The sequence below is a fragment of the Panulirus ornatus genome, chromosome 62, assembly GCF_036320965.1.
Source record: "Panulirus ornatus isolate Po-2019 chromosome 62, ASM3632096v1, whole genome shotgun sequence".
NCBI lineage: Eukaryota > Metazoa > Arthropoda > Malacostraca > Decapoda > Palinuridae > Panulirus > Panulirus ornatus.
In genome coordinates, this window is record NC_092285.1 from 14,022,350 (window position 1) to 14,043,916 (window position 21,567).

At 41.7% G+C, this 21,567-nt stretch overlaps 2 protein-coding genes across 12 annotated transcripts in view; both read right to left on the reverse strand.

Annotated features, from left to right (window-relative positions):
• The window catches only part of LOC139745769 (uncharacterized), a 31,849-nt gene extending 23,064 nt beyond the window's left edge, over nt 1-8,785 (reverse strand). For 7 of the 11 annotated variants that reach the window (XR_011711942.1, XR_011711941.1, XR_011711943.1 and 4 more), the window contains exons 1-3: nt 8,721-8,779; nt 7,610-7,994; nt 1,689-1,880 (exon numbers count right to left, since the gene is read on the reverse strand). Coding sequence is in view for 8 of the 11 variants with exons in the window: in XM_071656312.1 (XP_071512413.1) it covers nt 1,689-1,880; nt 7,610-7,994; nt 8,721-8,762 (619 nt within the window). In the remaining 3 variants the exon portion in view is untranslated. The other 4 variants (XM_071656308.1, XM_071656311.1, XM_071656306.1 and 1 more) reach the window with 4 other exon arrangements.
• An 8,097-nt stretch (nt 8,786-16,882) lies between these two features.
• Nucleotides 16,883-21,567, reverse strand: part of LOC139745743 (uncharacterized) — a 30,273-nt gene continuing 25,588 nt past the window's right edge. Inside the window, exons 4-5 of the mRNA XM_071656266.1 lie at nt 20,456-20,708; nt 16,883-18,927 (exon numbers count right to left, since the gene is read on the reverse strand). Coding sequence (XP_071512367.1) covers nt 18,681-18,927; nt 20,456-20,708 — 500 coding nt within the window. The 3' untranslated portion in view covers nt 16,883-18,680. The remainder of the gene's footprint in view (nt 18,928-20,455; nt 20,709-21,567) is intronic.

Consider the following 21,567-nt stretch of genomic DNA (forward strand, 5'->3'; position numbering starts at 1 on the left):
TGAGGAAAAGCTGACTACAGAAATAACTGTTCTAAATCATTATGACATTATCAAATCCAGCTTGCTAAGAGAGTCAGGGAGTGAGCCAACAACGTACGGCAGGAGTGCTGTGGATGTTGAGACACCCCAAAGTAATCCTTCTTCTCTGACCAGTGAAAGCCAACCATTCCAGGTAGTGCAATAAGGTGCGTAACCCAATACACTTTTACCTTTGATGCCATCAATTCAAAAAAATTGGTTTCAGGCTTTGGGTGATGTCAAGGACAACAAACAAGAAGTAAGGCTCATCAGCGATTCTATGTTCCAAGGACAGCTGAAGGAATTCTATGCCAGAAACCCTTCATGCCACAGATGTTTTTTGTTTTCCAGGTCCAAGGTAGTTGATGTTGTCAATGCTATAGATGAGGTTTGTGGTGGCACTAAGATAACACATACACACTATATGTCATGTTGCCATTAAGAAGATACCAGAGGCGCTGTTGGAGAAACATTGCTGGCTTATTCAACATGTTTGAGAAAAAACGAATAATATTATGATTTCAAGAGTTCTTCCCAGTATTGGCGACAAGAACATCTTTAGTATGGCATTGAATCTAAATAACAGCTGAGTGAAGGAGCTGAGTTCATAAACTTGTGGCAATTTTTCTACATGCAGTTTGGTATGTTTATGAAAGGCAGACTACACCAGAAAGAAGTGGGAGCTGTGCATTTTGGTAGGCTCCTTAATGAGTTTCCATGTGCATTTTGGTAAAAAACACAACCCATCTGAAGGAGATCCATCTCCCTCTGTAAGCACCATTCAAAAAATTCAAAATTCGAAAATTCAAAAAATTATATATGTTAACACTCAGAGTATTCACTTAAAAATCTCAGAGTTAATGACAACAGTGTTAGAAGGAAATTATATGCTTACCATTTCTGAATCATTGTTAAATATCAGCAACAGATTCCTGTACTGAATTGGGATAGGGGAAACAAAGCAGGCGGTGGTGCCCTGCTCTTTCTTCAAGCACACTGAAATCCCATTGTAAAAAAAAGATTGTAGCACTGAGAAGGTTGACTTCATATTTGTAGAAATTCAAGATAAATTACTTGAGTAAATAACAATTGGACAATCAGAGAAGTTGAAAGCAGCACTATAGATATGTAAAAGAACAGACTTGATATAAACTTCGCTTCAAGATCACAGCTTACATCATTTGTACCTCCTCAGACACAATGACAACTTGCAGGTTATTCTCTTTGAATTATATGCATTCCCTCTAACTTTCACCACAGTAATATGTTAGTTTCTGATCTTTTCTGCTATCACAAACGTCCTTGAAAGGACCCAATGGTCTATTGCTGTTTGAATTTCTTTGTATTTTGAAAGGTTGTATCCATTCATATCATTATTCACTTGTCTTCTTTATATCACTTTCAGATCTCAAGTTCCTTGCACAATATTTGTCTTCAAAAAGATAACCTGATGTTATCTGATATTTTTCCCTACATTTTTTCCTAGCTATTCACTTGTTTAATGCTCACCTTATTTAATTACTTTTCTTAAAAGAGAAATTTTAGAAACTATTCTCTGTAGTCTAAGATGCAATTTTTGAAGACTTTAACAATCAACTTCTGAAACATAATCATAAAGAGAAAAATTCAATATTGAAAACTAAAACGACACTGTTGGTCACACAACTTACAGTCTTTTTTGATGTTCTTAGGTGTCAAAATTTTCCTCTCATGGTCTAGAACTTTGTTCAGACTGAACATCTCATCTGTGCTTTTAGCTTTCTCAAAACCTTTTGTCTCTTTGCAGCATGATAACTTTTCATAGCAGATTTCTTTAGTATTCTGTGCCTTTATGACTGATGGTGTCTCTGGAGTATACATTTCTGCAAATAAATTTGAAGTGAGATGTTTACTTTTACTGCCTAGACATAACAAACATAAGATCTTATTTTCCAAGCTGTCTATCCTGGGGAAATGAACATCACTAATACTCTACATCTGGCTTAGACCTGAGGTGGAATGCCTAATCTGTCTACAAACTATGTAAAAATTCATAAGAATAATATGTTATTATGGTTGTTTAATACTTATATAAATAAAATAACACAGTATATGGATGTTTAATTTGTATATGGATGGGGTTGTAAAGGAGGTAAATGCAAGAGTCCTGGAAAGAGGGGCAAGTATGAAGTCTGTTGGGGATGAGAGAGCTTGGGAAGTGAGTCAATTGTTGTTCGCTGATGATACAGCGCTGGTGGCTGATTCATGTGAGAAACTGCAGAAGCTGGTGACTGAGTTTGGTAAAGTGTGTGGAAGAAGAAAGTTGAGAGTAAATGTGAATAAGAGCAAGGTTATTAGGTACAGTAGGGGTGAGGGTCAAGTCAATTGGGAGGTGAGTTTGAATGGAGAAAAACTGGAGGAAGTGAAGTGTTTTAGATATCTGGGAGTGGATCTGTCAGCGGATGGAACCATGGAAGCGGAAGTGGATCATAGGGTGGGGGAGGGGGCGAAAATTTTGGGAGCCTTGAAAAATGTGTGGAAGTCGAGAACATTATCTCAGAAAGCAAAATGGGTATGTTTGAGGGAATAGTGGTTCCAACAATGCTGTATGGTTGCGAGGCGTGGGCTATGGATAGAGATGTGCGCAGGAGGATGGATGTGCTGGAAATGAGATGTTTGAGGACAATGTGTGGTGTGAGGTGGTTTGATCGAGTAAGTAACGTAAGGGTAAGAGAGATGTGTGGAAATAAAAAGAGCGTGGTTGAGAGAGCAGAAGAGGGTGTTTTGAAATGGTTTGGGCACATGGAGAGAATGAGTGAGGAGAGATTGACCAAGAGGATATATGTGTCGGAGGTGGAGGGAACGAGGAGAAGAGGGAGACCAAATTGGAGGTGGAAAGATGGAGTGAAAAAGATTTTGTGTGATCGGGGCCTGAACATGCAGGAGGGTGAAAGGAGGGCAAGGAATAGAGTGAATTGGAGTCATGTGGTATACAGGGGTTGACGTGCTGTCGGTGGATTGAAGCAAGGCATGTGAAGCGTCTGGGGTAAACCATGGAAAGCTGTGTAGGTATGTATATTTGTGTGTGTGGACGTGTGTATGTACATGTGTATGGGGGGGGGGGGGGTTGGGCCATTTCTTTCGTCTGTTTCCTTGCGCTACCTCGCAAACGCGGGAGACAGCGACAAAGTATAAAAAAAAAAAAAAAAAAACACAGTACATAAGAAGAAAATGAAATGACATGACTAGCATGTGGATGAGCTCTGAAGGATTGGAAAGAAGTTCACTGCAGTTGTATCTACACAATGTTATTCTCTTTGCCAAATCAAAAGAGTTGAGCAAAATGATGAATTACTTTGGTAATGGGTGTTGAAAGATGATCCTGAAGGTAAATATAAGTATGACCAAGGTTTCTCTGTTTCAAAAAGACATAAGGTTCGTGTGCTTCAAAAAGATGTATGAACCAAGGTTTGTGTGTTCAAAAGAAATGTGATGAAGGTTTGCATATTTAAACCCAGGTTTGTATGTTGAAAGAGATGTATGACCAAAATGTGTGTGTTTAAAATTGATGTATGACTGAGGTTCATTTGTTTCAGACAGATCAGTGACTAAGGTTTGTGTGTTTAAAACATGCAAAGTCTCAACATACTATGTGTCAATGGGAAGCAACTGAAAACTGTAACTAAGTTTTGACATTTGTAAGTGATGGTTAATACATATGATGCTGAGAAAACAAGAGTGAGGGCAATGAGATGTAAGGAAGAGGAGTTGGATAGGCTCTGAAAACCTTTGGCAAGTGGAAGACATTAAATTAGAGCAGTGCAAAAAGCTTGTAGAATGGAATAACTGTTCCTAATTTTTCTCGATGCATACAAGTCACCAATCAGTTATGCAGAACAGATTAATTTCTGCCTCCAGACAGACTTCTCTACAGATGCAAGATAAGCTGCACATAAAGATGTAGAGCCTAACTATCCCAACATTATATCTATCACAGCACAGAACCATCAATCAAGAACAACCAATTAACAAGCTCAGAAGTAAATATGAAAATCAGGTTATCAAATTCAACATGCTAATCTCTGGGCAACTGAACTTAATGCATGATGCCAGCTACCTTGAAGATTATTAGCACTTTTATATTCACATACACACACACACACTTATATACGCCCTGGTTCAATCCATTGACAGAACGTCGAACTCAGTATACCACATCATTTCAATTCGCTCTATTCTTTGCATGCCTTTCACCCTCCTATACATTCAGACCCCAATCACTCAAAATCTTTTTCAGTCCATCCTTCCATTTCCAATTTGGTCTCCCACTTCTCCTTGTTCCCTCTACCTCTGACACATATATTCCCTTTGTCAATCTTTCCTCAGTCATTCTCTCCATGTGTTCAAACCATTTCAACACACCCTCTTCTGCTCTTTCAAACACACTCTTCTTATTTCCATACATCTCTCTTACCTTTTCATGACTTACTTGATCAAACCACCTCACACCACATACTGTCCTCACACATTTCATTTCCAATACATCCATCCTACTCCTCACAACCCTATCTATAGCCCATGCTTTGCAACCAGTTAACATTGTTGGAATCATTGTTCCTTCAAACATACCCATTTTTGTTCTCCAAGATAACATTCTCACCTTCCACACATTCTTCAACGCTCCTAAAACCTATGCCCCCTTCCCCACCCTCTGACTCCCTTCCGCTTTCATGGTTCCACCTGCTGCTAAGTCCACTCTCAGATATCTAAAACACTACACTTCCTCCAAATTTTCTCCAATCAAACTCACATCCCAATCAACTTGTCACTCAACCCTACTGAACCTAATAACCTTGCTCTTAATCACACTTACTCTCAACTTTCTTCTTTCACACTCTTTTCCACTGGGGATAGGGGGAAAAGATTACTTCCCACGTATTCCCTACATGTTGTAGACAGTGACTAAAGGGGGTAGAAGAGGGTGGCTGAAAAACCTCCCTTTCTTGTATTTCAATTTCTGAAAGGGAAAACAGGAGGAGTCAAGCGAGGAGTGCTCATCCTCCTTGAAGGCTCAGACTGGGGTGTCTGAGTGTGTGTGGATGTACTAAGATGAGAAGAAAGGAGAGATAGGTAGTAAGTTTGAGGAAAGAAATCTGGATGATTTGGCTCTGAGTGAAACGAAGTTCAAGGGTAAGGGGGAAGAGTGGTTTGGGAAAGTCTTGAGAGTAAAGTCAGGGACTGATGAGATGACAAGAGCTAAGAAACGTGCAGCACCACTCCTGAAGCAGGAGTTGTGGGAGTGTGTGACAGAGTGTAAGAACGTATATTCTAGATTGTTGTGGGTAAAACTGAAAGTGGATGGAGGGAGATGGGTGATTACTGATGCTTATGCACCTGGTCATGAAAAGAAAGATTATGAGAGGCAAGTGTTTTGGGAGCAGCTGAGTGAGTGTGTCAGCAGCTTTGGTGCACGTGACCAGGTATTAGTGATGGGTGATTTGAATGCAAAGGTGAGTGATGTGGCAGTTGAAGATATAATTGGTGTACGTGGGGTATTCAGTGTTGTGAATGTTGTGAATGGAAATGGTGAAGAGCTTGTGGATTTGTGCGCTGAAAAAAGACTGATAACTGGGAAAACCTGGATTAAAAAGAGATAATTTTTATTTTTTTTTTTTATACTTTGTATCTGTCTCGCGCGTTTGCGAGGTAGCGCAAGGAAACAGACGAAAGAAATGGCCCACCCCCCCCCATACACATGTACATACACACGTCCACACACGCAAATATACATACCTACACAGCTTTCCATGGTTTACCCCAGACGCTTCACATGCCTTGATTCAATCCACTGACAGCACGTCAACCCCTGTATACCACATCGCTCCAATTCACTCTATTCCTTGCCCTCCTTTCACCCTCCTGCATGTTCAGGCCCCGATCACACAAAATCTTTTTCACTCCATCTTTCCACCTCCAATTTGGTCTCCCTCTTCTCCTCGTTCCCTCCACCTCCGACACAAATATCCTCTTGGTCAATCTTTCCTCACTCATTCTCTCCATGTGCCCAAACCATTTCAAAACACCCTCTTCTGCTCTCTCAACCACGCTCTTTTTATTTCCACACATCTCTCTTACCCTTACGTTACTTACTCGATCAAACCACCTCACACCACACATTGTCCTCAAACATCTCATTTCCAGCACATCCATCCTCCTGCGCACAACTCTATCCATAGCCCACGCCTCGCAACCATACAACATTGTTGGAACCACTATTCCTTCAAACATACCCATTTTTGCTTTCCGAGATAATGTAAGTGAGTAGGAGAGATGGTCAAAGGACATTATTTGATTATGTGTTAATTGACAGGTGTGTAAAAGAGAGACTTTTGGATGTTAATGTGCTGAGAGGGGCAGCTGAAGGGATGTCTGATCACTATCTTGTGGAGATGAAGGTGAAGATTTGTAGAGGTTTTCAAAAAAGAAGAGAGAATGTTGGGAAGAGAGTGGTGAGAGTAAGTGAGCTTGGAAAGGGCACTTGTGTGAGGAAATACCATGAGAGACTGGGTGTAGACTGGCAAAAGGTGAGAGCAAATGACACGAGAGAGTTGGTGAGGAATGGGATGTATTCAGGGAAGCAGTGATGGCATGTGCGAAAGATGCATGTGGCATGAGAAAGGTGGGAGGTGGGCTGATTAGAAAAGGTATTGAGTGGTGAGATGAAGTAAAGTAGTTGGTGAAAGAGAAAAGAGAGGCTTTCCTTCAAGCAAGTTCAGATGGTACAACAACAAAAAATTTCACTACGATATTTGCTAAAGAAAAAAAAAAAAAATGCATGGCTCAAAGCAAGTCGAGATGGTTCAAATGGTTCAACAACAAAAATCAACACTGCAAGATATTTGTTAAAAACATTTAGGATTTAAAGGGTTCAGACTGTAGAGAAACAAAAATCAACACTACAAGATATTTCTTAATAACATGCATGGCTTAAAACAAGATAGTATGACGACAACAACAACAACAACAACAAAAACTGCAAGATATTTGTTAAAAGCATGTTAAGTTTAAAATGAGTTCAAATGGTACAACAACAACAAAAATTAATGCTGAAGAATGATAATGGCACTACAGTATGATTAAAACTATAGAGGAAAAAGATATAAAGAAAGCAACTGAATGAACTATTGAATGCTTAGGGTGCTTCAGTAGAGACTGCAATTGGAATCAGGCTTGATATCCAGCAGGTGTGAAGTTCTGTGTAAGAGATAATTCTCATGTGATGTTACTAGGTTTACATGTAAATGGTTATGAAGATCTTTACTAACAAGGGAGACAGCATTCACTTTGTTAAACTAAACAGCTGTTACATATAAATGAATTGTAACTATACATCTGATCCACCTCATGTACAAAACAGAATTTATGATCAATTATAGAAAGCAAAGATGAAAAATATAACTTCTGAAAATTATTCACAAATAACAAGTGTTTGGAAACAAAGCCACAGTCAATTCTAATTGCTTAAGTGATCTACAATTGTTCACAGCTGCAGGGATGACAATTTTCTTCATATATTCTAATACTTCTTATATATCATTATGTAATAACTCACCATCACTGTCAAATTGTTCACAGTGCAGCAACAGGAAAATTCTCTCCACCAGTTTCAAGTTGTATGCTGGAATTATTGCATTAACATACTCTGTGTCTTTTTGTTTCTTGGCAAACTTGATATCCTTTTCTGCAGCTTCATTACAATCATTCAGCATAAATTCCTTCTGAATATATTTTTCATCTTCATTTGTACAACCAAAAGATGACTCATGCCAGGATGCACAAGGAATGTGGTTGATTGTAAAGGACAGCTTCCCTTCTCCTAGAGACTGTATATCATATACATAAGGTATTTTTTCTTTAATTTCTTGTGTTGCACTGGTGCTCAAACCTCGGCCACATGTCACAAACAGAGTTGTGCTCATCTTGGATAACAAAGTCTTCTGGAAGGATAGTTATAAGATAATCAGTTTCCATGTATTACTTGTATGAACACTATACTTTCTAGTTAGTTCATAGAGAAACACACAAATGCAAAATTTATATTATAGAGCTCTGCTTTGGAGAAAGTATCATGTGACTGAAACTGAGTCCATCATATGAAGGGAAGCACTTGAAGAACCAGCTAAGGTTAGTTATAGGCATTTTCAAAGAGCATTATGGATATCTGAAAATCATTCTATTGTTAAAATCATGCTCACACTTACAACATCCCAACCTATAGTTTGTTTGATTAACCAAGATTTTGTTTGGTAAGGCTGTGTCCTGACATTTTATATGCTTACAATCTTAACTAAAAAACAAAAGTAATACATGCAATCTCTGCCTCCTCCATAATCCAACTAAAATCACCTCTAAGTCAACTACTATGATGATCTGGGAAAATGTGGTGTAAACGTAGAGAAAACACTTGTTGAAATAGTAGAAATTATAGTGATGGAGAGCTGACACATTTCACAATCAACTGCAGCTGTACTTTCTAAAACAAAAAACCTAAATTTACACTATGATAATGTGTGAATATCTGAGGCTACGACAGACGTTCAAGTAATAAACTGGACTTTAACAGAATGCTAAGACTTTCAACAAACAATACACACGACTGTTTAAAGGTTTTGTCAAGTGGAAAACATCTAAGTGAAATCACGATGTCAACATTGTTAAAACACCAATTTAAAAGGTGGGTCATGCTGTTTAAAGGGAACGTTCATCACAATGTGCGTCACTTGTGTATATTTACATTTATAGTACGAGAGATGGCTCATAGATGGCAGACTGTGTGGCGGGGGATTCAAACACTATTCTATATTTCCACTTTAATTTCCTAATGTTCCCCTTCTCTTCTTTGCTTATTAAACAAAATGTTTGTGAACGATAACAATAAGATATAGAAAAGTTTTCATCACTTTACAATACACAGCAGTTTTCATCACTTCACAATACACAGCAGTTTTCATCACTTTACAATACACAGCAGTTTTCATCACTTCACAATACACAGCAGTTTTTTTGTCACTTTACATTTCATTACGAACTTCGCCAGGAAAGATGCATTCAGGAATCGTTACTTCCCCAAATTACGGTGAGAGTCTAACTTAAAAACAAAACTGACAATTTTCTTTCGCCATCTTAAGTACAAAGATTGGCTGCATTTCGTCTGCTGTATTGACATTTTGTTTAAAAAGTTTCTCCACTTATGGCGGTGGGACACAGATTTTCGAAAGATTCTAGATATTCACATCATTGGTCACAATAATATGTATTACTGCGGTACATATTTGATTATTACACATAAGAATAGCGTCATTCCTTGGCCTTAGCCAAATGTAAACTGTTTCTGGTCATGAGAAAGAGGCCATTCTCATGTCCACTTTGCCAGTTCCCCTCCTGAAGCATAATGGAAACACATATAAAATAGAAGCCACATGAATATTCACATTGCCAAAAGACCCTCTCCCAAAGGAGTGGTCTTGTACGGCCCATAACTGTTCATGTGGGAGAAAAGCCGAATGAATGTTTACTTTGCCAAAAGGACTTCTCCCAAAAAAATTGATTAAGAAGCACATGAATACTTATAGAAGAGAATAACCATGTGGTCGTTCATAGCCCCAAAAGACCTTTTCTCCGAAGATTCATTAACTTCAGCACAGTCGTACAAGAGAGAAGCCACATGTGTTCACACTGTCAGAAGTCCTTCTCTCGAACCACTTAGGAAGCCACATCATCGATGATATAAGAGTTAAACTATATAAATGTTCGCAGTGCTTAAAGACCTTCTCCCACCTGGGTCACTTAGTTTAGTACACAGTCATTCACACAAGAGAGAAGCCATATTAATGTTTATATTGCAAAGGACCTTCCAGAAAAGTTGGGAGAGCACGCTTTCATGCTCTAAATATGCGATATCAGTGTCCACTATCTTAAAAGACATCCTCCTATTGGAATGATTCATTGTAACAGATGACTCTTCATACAGGTGAGAAACCATATGAATGTTCATGGTGCCTAAAATGCTTTGACTGCATGTAACTCATTACTGTTTAACATGAGACAATACCCTAACGTGTGAAAAATGTACAACAAATGAATAAGAAAAACCAACTTTAGTTTTCACCGAATAAGATCCATCTTCATTTTCAGCCCAGTAAAAAACCAACCTCAGTTCTAATCCAGTAAGAAACCAACTTCAGTTCTAACCCAATAAGAAATCAGCAACATTAATTTTGAATAAAAAAAATCCACAAATGATAACCAATTTCAGCCATGTCAAAGTAAGAAACTGTGCGATGAAGAGGCCGACTTAAGAATCGTGCTTTCACCTGTGTCACCAACCAGCAGCATAAGAGGCCATTAACCAAACAACTCAAACAGTTGTAGCCGTTCTTAATTCATGAATGATTCTCATGGATGCTAAATATATTTTAGGCAGCCTTAGTGAATCTTGGAAGCGTCAAAAGAAGATCTTAAAGTCAAGCTGGCAAAATCTATGCTAACTAATATAAATTTACATCTCTTATTGCTTTGTGTTGTTCTCGGCCACTCATTCTAATAACAAAACATAAAACTACGACTACGAAACTGGATCCAGCTTTTACTTAGTATCACGAGAACAAAGATGATACGTCTGGACCATCTCTCAGATAACATTTGTTTAGATATTCACACAGTCATATATTATAATGGTCACAGAGACGCTGGAGAGAGAGGATATGCTGTAAAATTCCCGGTGAACATATATAATGGTTGCTTGGTTGCTAAACCAGTGATGAAATTGTCACGATGAACCGAATTTCTTTTTGTATCCCAGGCTTGGATTATTTGCAAGTTATCTATATCATTTCTGAGGCTGAAATACTTCTTTTGAAGATGTACTACCTTTTTGTAGTGCTGTTACGGACAGAGCCCTATCGAACCAACCGTTTCGAGGGGCAGATACAGAGTTTGGTTCAGCTTCAACCAAAAATGAAAGTACGAATCGGAGCCTGAAGCTCGTCTCGAGTTCTGAACTCAAGAACATTATTCATTAAAACATCTTACATTATGGGTATAACAAAATAATAACTGGAGAAGAAGAAAAAATGTCAGGTTTGGGGGAAAATCTAATAAAAGCGTTGTGGAACAAGAAATTTTCCAAAAGTTAGAGACCCACCTGAAGATATGAAAGAAGAAAATGAACTTTATACATAATAGAGAAAACGGCAAATTTTCTAACCCTAACTCAACTCTTTGTTGATTGACAGAAACGCGTTAAAGTGGGGTAAACTTACTTCTTGTGCTGATGACCCGAGTCTCCCGCAGTCCTAATGGCCTGAGCCACAATGCTTTATTTTCTCTTCCACTTTGATCCAGCTTACTTTATATTGATCAGGGAAGCAGTTTAGCAAGTTCTGGATTTTCATTGGCTATTTGATTTCGTAGCAGAAGGATGAATTTTTCATAGTTTATACACGGGAATGGTGATATCTAGTTCCGAACGTGTTTGCCATGATTTCCTGCAATAATTTGTTTCAAGGCAAAAGCTTGGTTATCATTAAATTGAAGGTGATTAATTTGACAATTCTAACATCAAATCAATAATCATAATCTAAGACATGTTAAAAAAAAAACAGTGCTTGTAATGTTGCTTTCTAGTACAATAACACCATCAGCAAAACCTCAATAGATAGTTAGCCAAATCATGCAACAATTGGGAGTGTTTAAGCCGTCAAATGCAGCGCATGTAAATATATTTATGTAGGCCAAACAGGTAAAACTGTAACGGAGAGGTGTTATTAGCACCGTCATTTTGTACGGAGGGATGACCACAAAAATGCGATCGCTAAACGGTCATGAAAATGATCACCCTGGCCAAGCTCTTGAAAACCCCTTTTATTTTATATCCATCTGCTGATTATGCCTCATGGAACGTCATTGAATCTGTCTTAATTGCTAATACTAAGAACTTTGATTTGTCCCCAAGCAATTTTAAAACCCATCCTAGCGTTAACTAAATCATTATGAGAGAATTGACAAAATACGAAAACCCAAAAAAAGTTGTTCAATACACACCCAGCTACCCAGGTCAACCCCCGCCACGTGACCCCCTCTTAATCACTCGCTCTTACAACGGTTACGGCCAGACAAAGCAGACGGTTCCAGACTGGTGCTTGGAAGGCGGGAATCCAGTGTGATGATGGGATCTGAATAACTTTATTAAGTACTGGCAGCATCTGATGATGAGGTGGATTGTCTCCACGAAATATGTCGTGCCACAGGTATAGAAAAATCACATGTTAAATAAAATTGTATGAACTCCTACTGAAGTGCCATTTCACCTTCATATATATATATATATATATATATATATATATATATATATATATATATATATATATATATATATATATATATATATATATATATATACATATATATATATATATATATATATATATATATTTATATTTATTATTATTATTATACTTTGTCGCTGTCTCCCGCGTTTGCGAGGTAGCGCAAGGAAACAGACGAAAGAAATGGCCCAACCCCCCCCCCCCCATACACATGTATATACATACGTCCACACACGCAAATATACATACCTACACAGCTTTCCATGGTTTACCCCAGACGCTTCACATGCCCTGCTTCAATCCACTGACAGCACGTCAACCCCGGTATACCACGTCGCTCCAATTCACTCTATTCCTTGCCCTCCTTTCACCCTCCTGCATGTTCAGGCCCCGATCACACAAAATCTTTTTCCCTGGGGATAGGGGTGAAAGAATACTTCCCACGTATTCCTCGCGTGTCGTAGAAAGCGACTAGAGGGGACGGGAGCGGGGGGCCAGAAATCCTCCCCTCCTTGTATTAACTTTCTAAAATGGGAATATATATACATATATATATATATATATTATACCTGGGATAGGGGAGAAAGAATACTTGCCACGTATTCCCTGCGTGTCGTAGAAGGCGACGAAAAGTGAGGGACCGGGGGGCTGGAAATCCTCCCCTCCCGTTTTAATTTTTCTAAAAGAAGGAGCAGAGAAGGGGGCCAAATGAGGATATTCCTTCCAAGGCTCAGTCCTCTGTTCTTAACGCTACCTCGCTAACGCGGGAAATGGCGAATATGTATGAGAGAGAGAGAGAGAGAGAGAGAGAGAGAGAGAGAGAGAGAGAGAGAGAGAGAGAGAGAGAGAGAGAGAGAGAGAGAGAGAGAGAGCTCTAACTCAACCTGTGCCAGTAACGGCATCTCGAGAGCGGGTGGTTACAGACACCATCTCGTGCCAGGCTTGACCCATCTTCACACACAACACTACAATTCAAACTTCGTTTTGTACAATCGATGAAAATAGGAATGAAATTTACTAGCAATCGCTCGGTGTGGCCTGAAAATACTGGAAAAGGTGATAGCAAATAGAAAACTACCTAATTGAGAGACATCAAAGATTAATGGAACGGATGTCATGAGTTATAAAGCTTGTAGACTTCCACGAGAGAGTGAACTCCATCTTGGACAAATAAGAAGAATGGTGGGATTGTCACCGTCTGGACCGCCACAAAACAGTTGACGCTATAGCACGTACCAGGCGGGCAAGGCTGGATCTTCAGGGAGAAGCTAAGGGAAGACAACTGAGTTAAGACGTGGAGAAAGTTACCGTAGTGCAATGGAACCGAGTCTCACCGCACACAATGAAGGACAAAGATATAAGAGAGAAGGTTCAGAGGACGTAAGGTGGAGCATGACGAGTGTACAACTTGCTTCACGTACAACATAGTGACGTACTAACAAACACCTATGGACGCCCTCCACAACCTCAGGTCCTTCACACGTCGCAGGTTCTTTGTAAGTAAAGTATCGCGGGACCAACTCCAGCTTGTCCACTCCCTCATCATCCTCCCCTCACACCCCACCCCCACATCCCCCATACCAGTCACCCACACCACCCACAGTACCGGGGAGCGGGGAGCGGGGGTTCTCTTACCTCACAATGTTGGTCGTCAATATAAGTGAATAATTGAACGAGACTTGTACTGATTCTGTAGCCATCAGCCTGACCTGACCTGCCCGGCCGTACCGCACCCTTGGCCCTCCTCAACACACCTCACCCCGTGTCCCAGCCCTCAGCCCAGCCCAGCTCTACCCAGCCCTCAGCCCAGCCCAGCTCTACCCAGCCATCAGCCCCGCCCTAGCTCTATCCCAGCCCTGGCCACCACCTCAACTCGGGTAATCATAACAATTCTTGTCTGACTGAATCAAGATTCACTTCAGACTTCATTACTGACATGAAGTTATAGAGCTACAGCATACCTCCTCCAGCAAGACTCACCTGATTCACCAAGGGTATTCACCTTACTCACGCGTTCCTCAACTTCTCGTCCATGTGTTGGTAATGGTGAGGCGTCCCCCCCCCTCCCCCCTCGTGGTGAAGCCCACTCATGAATAATTTGCTGCCGCTGCCATTCCTCATGGCTTATTCACTCACCGTCAACGTGGTCATGCACAGAGCCAGTCGCAGGCAGGACATGAAGCCAGGCGACCAACCACGACTCCCGCCGCTTGTCGAGGTGTCGGGGTCACATGTGATGGTCCAGCAGGGTCGCCGACGGGTCCATGCCTCACCTCCCCGTCAGTGTCCACCATGTGTGCCTCACATGCCGCTCTGTATCGTAGGATATATTGAACAGCCACACATTCCTTAATGAACATTAAGCTACAGCAACACCACACACATGACAAAGGTAAACCATCAAGATGGATCCTGTCGTTAACCTACACGTTACCAGTTCCTTGTTTACTGCCGACTTGATTTTACTCATAATGCTCGGGGTAGTGTGCTTACCTAAGCTTTAGCTGCTTTTGCTTCCAAGCTGCGCTTACGAGGACGTCATATCCAGCTTTAAGATACAGTTTAACCATATATATATACAAGCAACGACGAACGACTGTTACGCTTGTTAACCTCCCTCATGCAGAGGAATGTGAAGTATTCAGGTATTGTAACCACGCGATCACTGGCCTCACAATAACACATGTGATGTATTAACATGCATTAATGTATCATACATTGGTATATCATACAGTAGTGCATAATACACTGGTATATCATACATTAGTGTATCATTCATACCTGAGTAAACATTTGACACAGTCAGAGCAGCTGGTGTTCTCCCTGGATGACCCCCTTCTCCCCTGCCTGGAGCTCTGACCACCAGCCTTCCCTTACTTCCTCCGGCTGGTGTCCAGCACGACCTCCAACTGATCAAAGATGAGGTGCTGAAGTGAGCGACTGACCACAGGTGTTTGTCCTGCACGGATGTACTCATGACGTCCCCCAGCCCGACCCACAAGTCCTGTACCGTCCCCCAGCCCGACCCACAAGTCCTGTACCGTCCCCCAGCCCGACCCACAAGTCCTGTACCGTCCCCCAGCCCGACCCACAAGCCCTGTACCGTCCCCCTGCCCGACCCACAAGCCTTGTACCGTCCCCCTGCCCGACCCACAAGCCCTGTACCGTCCCCCTGCCCGACCCACAAGCCCTGTACCGTCCCCTAGCCGGGCCCTCTCGTGATGACGACGTCCCACTTCCACCGCGCACCACACTGGCCTCAACATTCCTGCACCAATCTGTCCTACATCTGCTAGGGTGTAGTCATGCCACGATCGTCATGAACACAGTGCGTAGCTCCCTCATTAACGAGGTGTGTATGTATTGACCCTCGACATACCGTCATGACTCGTACCATTCAAGTTTTATTAAGCACTACTACAATCACACAGTCCATGTTAATTGGCTTTCCTTAGCCAACTGTCATGCAGCTGAGGTCAGGCAGGAGTAGATATCACTGCATGATTTAAGTGTGGGATTATAAAGAAGACCTGTCATGGCTGCAGAAGGATTCGTATGTGAACAAGATAGATAACAGAAGACCTTTTGGTCTATGACGTAGTTATCTACTGGAGGACAGTACATGGGAAGGACAGATAACACAAGACCTGATGGTCTATGACCAGGTTATCTGCTGGAGGTCTGTGACGGTATCCTCTGTTCCTGTGCCATACAGACGGAGACAGTACGCAAGATTCACCGTAGACAAGAGTTGAAATGTAAAGAATAAGGAGGAAGTTTGAAGCATTTAGGGAGGGATGTTTATGCTTTATGGGAGGGTTGTAGAATATATTATTAGGGGATGTATGGTCTAGGAAGGTCGTAGAATATATTACGAGGGATGAATGTTCTAGGTGTTAGAATATAATTACAAGGGGACTAGAAGTATTTTGGCGTGTTAAAGCTTTTTGGAGGCTGCCAAAGTTTTAGAAGCTTGTATGAGTGGGCTGTATGAGGCGTGGAGAAGCTTTAAGAAGGGTGTAAAGGGTTTAGAAGGAGTGTAGGAGCTTAATGATGGTGTTAGAAGCTTTAGGAGGGGTGTAGAAGGGTGTAGAAGCTTTAGGTGGAGTGTCGAAGAATTTTCAACAAAATTAAGATACAGGATATGTTTGAAGAGTAAGGAATGAGAAAGACAAGGAAGGTGTCGGCCAGCATGACCACCACAAACAACACGACACTTACACTATTTTTTTCTTTCTCGGAAACTGTTACTTCACATTACGTAGTCCCACACCGGAAGTCCAATGCTACACAAAAAATGGCTAACATTTCCTGACAAATCATCAGCACTTTTTTTTAGTTACTTTACACCAGTTATAACAGGGATGACTTGCTGCAGATGGTGCCTTCACCCACTGTATCCCCAGGTCAGTCAATGTAGAGTATTGTCGTCTGGCTGAGGAGGGAGGGAGGGTAACGAACCCTGACTCACACATTAGTTTGAGAATAAAACCATCACAGAACATATCTTTTTTACTGGTAATAAAAACTTGCACAATTTGGACCAGTACAACATTACATTTGTACAGGTTGTAGACCTGACCTCTCCATAGTTTACCTGTACAATTACCATAACAAGTCACACGTCTACAGCCACTTGTAGCCATCAGGTGCAGGTTCTGCTATGCACCTGGGGACTTGCCCGCTCCATCTTTTGGAGTAATAAGTTCAAACTTATATACTATTCAACATTAATAATTCGAACCTTTTATAATACCCTGCTAACTCAAATCACTGATGTGCTTCATTAGGAGCATCGTTGGGTAGTTCTATCTAAACTTCTGCTCAAATGACCTAAACCATCATGTTAGGCAAGTGGTGTCTGGTTACAGGATATGGCTGTACTTGCACTCAGCGTTACCATCACAAGTAATTTCTTTCAACTTTTAATTCTTCAGGAAAGACAGACAAAGGAGGTTCAGAACATACAAGGCTCAGCTGAGGAGAGTGTCATCCAACCCTTTATCATGGTGTAAGATCCCACCAGTTGTCAATAACATGATGTATTGATCTACATGTCTCGAAGCTTATGAAAATACGAGCTTATTGACTGATTATCAGGGGATGAAAACAAACAAGGTGGAATGTTTCCCCAGCTTATTCTATAGTCAACGAGAATATACATAATCACAGGAAACAATACAGTCAAGCGGTCACTGTTCTAACTAAAACCTTTAAAGAAATGATGAAATTCACTGAAGAATTATGACATTCGATACTGTCTGAATACACAATATCTGCTTACGTTAACTCTTAAGAAAATAGACTGTACGTATCTGTATAATAATCTGTATTTGACTTTTAACATTATTATCTAATCTAAAGCAGGAATATAACAAGAAAGAAAAATACTACAGTCTCTTGTTTATGTAGGATACGTCATTGTTACAGCCACAACTGTCGACTGTTGCTTCGGCTGTTACAGCCACTACTGTATTTTGTGACCCAAGAAACGTCCATACACACGACGTACGGTCAGCTCTGAGTGTTCGAAAACACGAGAGAGAGAGAGAGAGAGAGAGAGAGAGAGAGAGAGAGAGAGAGAGAGAGAGAGAGAGAGAGAGAGAGAGAGAGAGAGAGAGAGAGGTGCATCAGCTGCACCTGGACAAAGTGGTCATTTGATCAACAGTGTACAACTTAGCGACCTCTGACCTCGCATGCTGGGTTCTCAAGTGTTCAGGAGACAGCTCGGGGCCACAGTGGTTACTGATCAAGCAGACTGTTGGACTAGTCTTATGGTGTAAGCTAACAGCGTGACTCTTGGAGGTTCTCTCAACCAACTACTTCACAGTGTAGCTCGGAGGATGTGGTGGATACGAATCCGTCAGCAATCCGTTCTGCCCGAACGAAGGCGGCTTACTCACATCCCGGCATGATGGGTGCTGTAGTTATGTATACTTCTGCCAATATGGCAGAACTTTATAAAAAAGAAAATTATTTATCCCCAGGTTACATAAGAGCCATCCCCGTTAGGATTTCATCATGTGTCGCGTCAGACTTGCTCACTAAATCTAAAATGTGTTTCTATGGCTGTCTGTACGCACCAAGCGGACGCGACGCCACTCACTGTACATATACTTCCTAACCACACGATTCTGTCAGACATCTCAAGAGGCGCACGTCCTGTCCCTCCAGAGGGCACAAGAAAGAGGCACATGTGGTGCTCGGCCGCTCATGTGTCCGTTATAATGAGGCCAGTGAGGTCGGACCCTTCCCGGGTGCGACACTATAACCCGGGGATCCGGAGACCCAGATGCATCATATGATGTCCCCGACGATCCTACTGATGCTGTCGCTGCTGGAGAAGCTGTCAGCGAACTCCTGCAGTGTGTGGACGGTGTAGAGGCCAATGTAGCCGCTCCACCGCTCGACTCGGAGCCGCTGCGTGGCCGCCCTCAGCTGTTGCTGCTGTTCCTCTGACGTCGTGACCACCTCCAGGAGGACCACGTACTTGAAAGTCTCCTTCGGAACCTTCATCCTTACCATGCCATTTTCCCGCACATACCTAGAGTTGGGATAGATTATCATAACATCAGGCTCTCACGCATACCTATAATGGGGGAGAGCTTATAACACGGTCTTCCCTCACTTAACTGTGGCAGTGGGGAGGTTACCATGTTATAATGCCCTCCCTCACATGACGGCCCGTGGGGTGCAGGCAAGGTTATCGTCCTAACACAACACCATGATCAACGGAAGATAGCCTATCTTAATGTGCAATGTCGTCTTATCCTGACATTAATATACTCTCTGTAGTCAGTATGAGTATTCAATCGGGATAATCACACGCAGATTCCTGAATCTACACAAGAGTGAGGCTTCCACGAGAAGAACAGAAATGTTATTGTTGACAGACACATCTAACCAGGTCAGATGACACCCCACACTTTCAGGCAAACACCACAGCTTCACATTTTCTCTTGTGACTAATCTTGTCTCTCACAGTCTTTACAGTGGAAATGAGGTAGTGAAGTATTCGTGATGCAAATCTGAATATCTTGTTACAACTGATAACTGGATTGTGACCTAAACTTCAGGTACCATCTATGGATGGCATTCCAACAATTCGATGTTTTTGAACCAATGCTTTCAACTTATTTCATGAGATATAAACAATCCTTTTAACCAAATTAGATTAACATTTTCATATTTTTGAAAACTGTATTAATGTCAGATAACACTTGGAGTCCTAATGAATAAAAATGATTCATTTAGTATGACCAGATGGAGTGGGCCACAGATCGTGGTACAGAAATCATCGTTTTGTGCTGACATACATTGAATCTACACTGAAACTGTGGATTTTCCACAGCCTCGGATGAAGAACACATTCATGCCACATATTTTAGGTCGACAATCCTCAGAGAAAGGTAGACAAATCAATACTATGACGAGTGTAAACAGTTTCAAATTCCGTTCACACAATGGCTGTCACAGACTGGATGAGGATACCATAAACTACCGTGACAGGAAACTATGGTAGTTATGCACTACTTTGTGGTGAAAGTATGGTAGTACCATGGTAGTCGTGCACTACTATGTGGTGAAAGTATGGTAGTACCATGGTAGTCGTGCACTACTTTGTGGTGAAAGTATGATAGTCACACACTAAGTATGGGAGAAACTCTAGTATTGTATGGTAGTTACTGTTGATTTGACGACGCCATGAGAGGTGACTAAAACCACGATAATGAGAAATAATGGTAGATACAGATTACTGGGTAATATCATGGTACTCTTACTGTGTATCTTGGTCACTGTATGATGGTTACAATCCTAACTGACATCATGGCTGCCACAGACGATACACTGACAACTTACACAACAGACAGCACCTGCACTATGTGATTATCATACAGACGCTACAGATGAGCATATCCTGGCCATAGAGAACCTCCCTTATCTTAAGAATGTTGCCACAGACAAACGCCACAGCCTTGGGTCACAGACAAGCATCCTTATCTGAGTAAGGTTAGCACAGACACTCCCCCACAGAGGGCCAGGTATAACCACCTGGGAGGGCACATACTCACAGGGTGATGGTGGACACAGGCAGCTTCTTCTCCTGCAGGTGCGTATACGCTTCCCAGGCCCCCGACCAGCGCACCCAACCCTCCAGCAACCTCGGGTCCGTTGCGTCCTCCAGGGACTTGTACGCCAGCACCAGCAGGTTCCTCGCCCTCACGTCGACGACGCCTCCAGCATCGCTGCCTGGAGGAAGCGGTGACATCCTACCCGCTCCCTTGTCCAGGATGAGGGTGAGTTTGGTGTGCTGGTAGTACGAGTCTGGAGCACAGCACAGGAGGAGAGGTGATCATCATGATCCTCACTGTAACTCTACGTCACATCAGTAAGTTTCCTCGACTTGCAAGACGGAAAATATAAATCATGATCGACGGAAAAACTTGAAACAAATATGAATAATAATATCAAGTGTAAACATGAGGACATATGAGGGGTGATGAAGGCCACAATGTCACCTTACCTTGCAACAATGTAAACATGAGGACATATGAGGGGTGATGAAGGCCACAATGTCACCTTACCTTGCAACAATGTAAACATGAGGACATATGAGGGGTGATGAAGGCCACAGTGTCACCTTACCTTGCAACAATGTAAACATGAGGACATATGAGGGGTGATGAAGGCCACAATGTCACCTTACCTTGCAACAATGTAAACATGAGGACATATGAGAGGTGATGAAGGCCACAGTGTCACCTTACCTTGCAACAATGTAAACATGAGGACATATGAGAGGTGATGAAGGCCACAGTGTCACCTTACCTTGCAACAATGTAAACATGAGGACATATGAGAGGTGATGAAGGCCACAATGTCACCTTACCTTGCAACAATGTAAACATGAGGACATATGAGAGGTGATGAAGGCCACAGTGTCACCTTACCTTGCAACAATGTAAACATGAGGACATATGAGGGGTGATGAAGGCCACAATGTCACCTTACCTTGCAACAATGTAAACATGAGGACATATGAGGGGTGATGAAGGCCACAATGTCACCTTACCTTGCAACAATGTAAACATGAGGACATATGAGGGGTGATGAAGGCCACAATGTCACCTTACCTTGCAACAATGTAAACATGAGGACATATGAGGGGTGATGAAGGCCACAA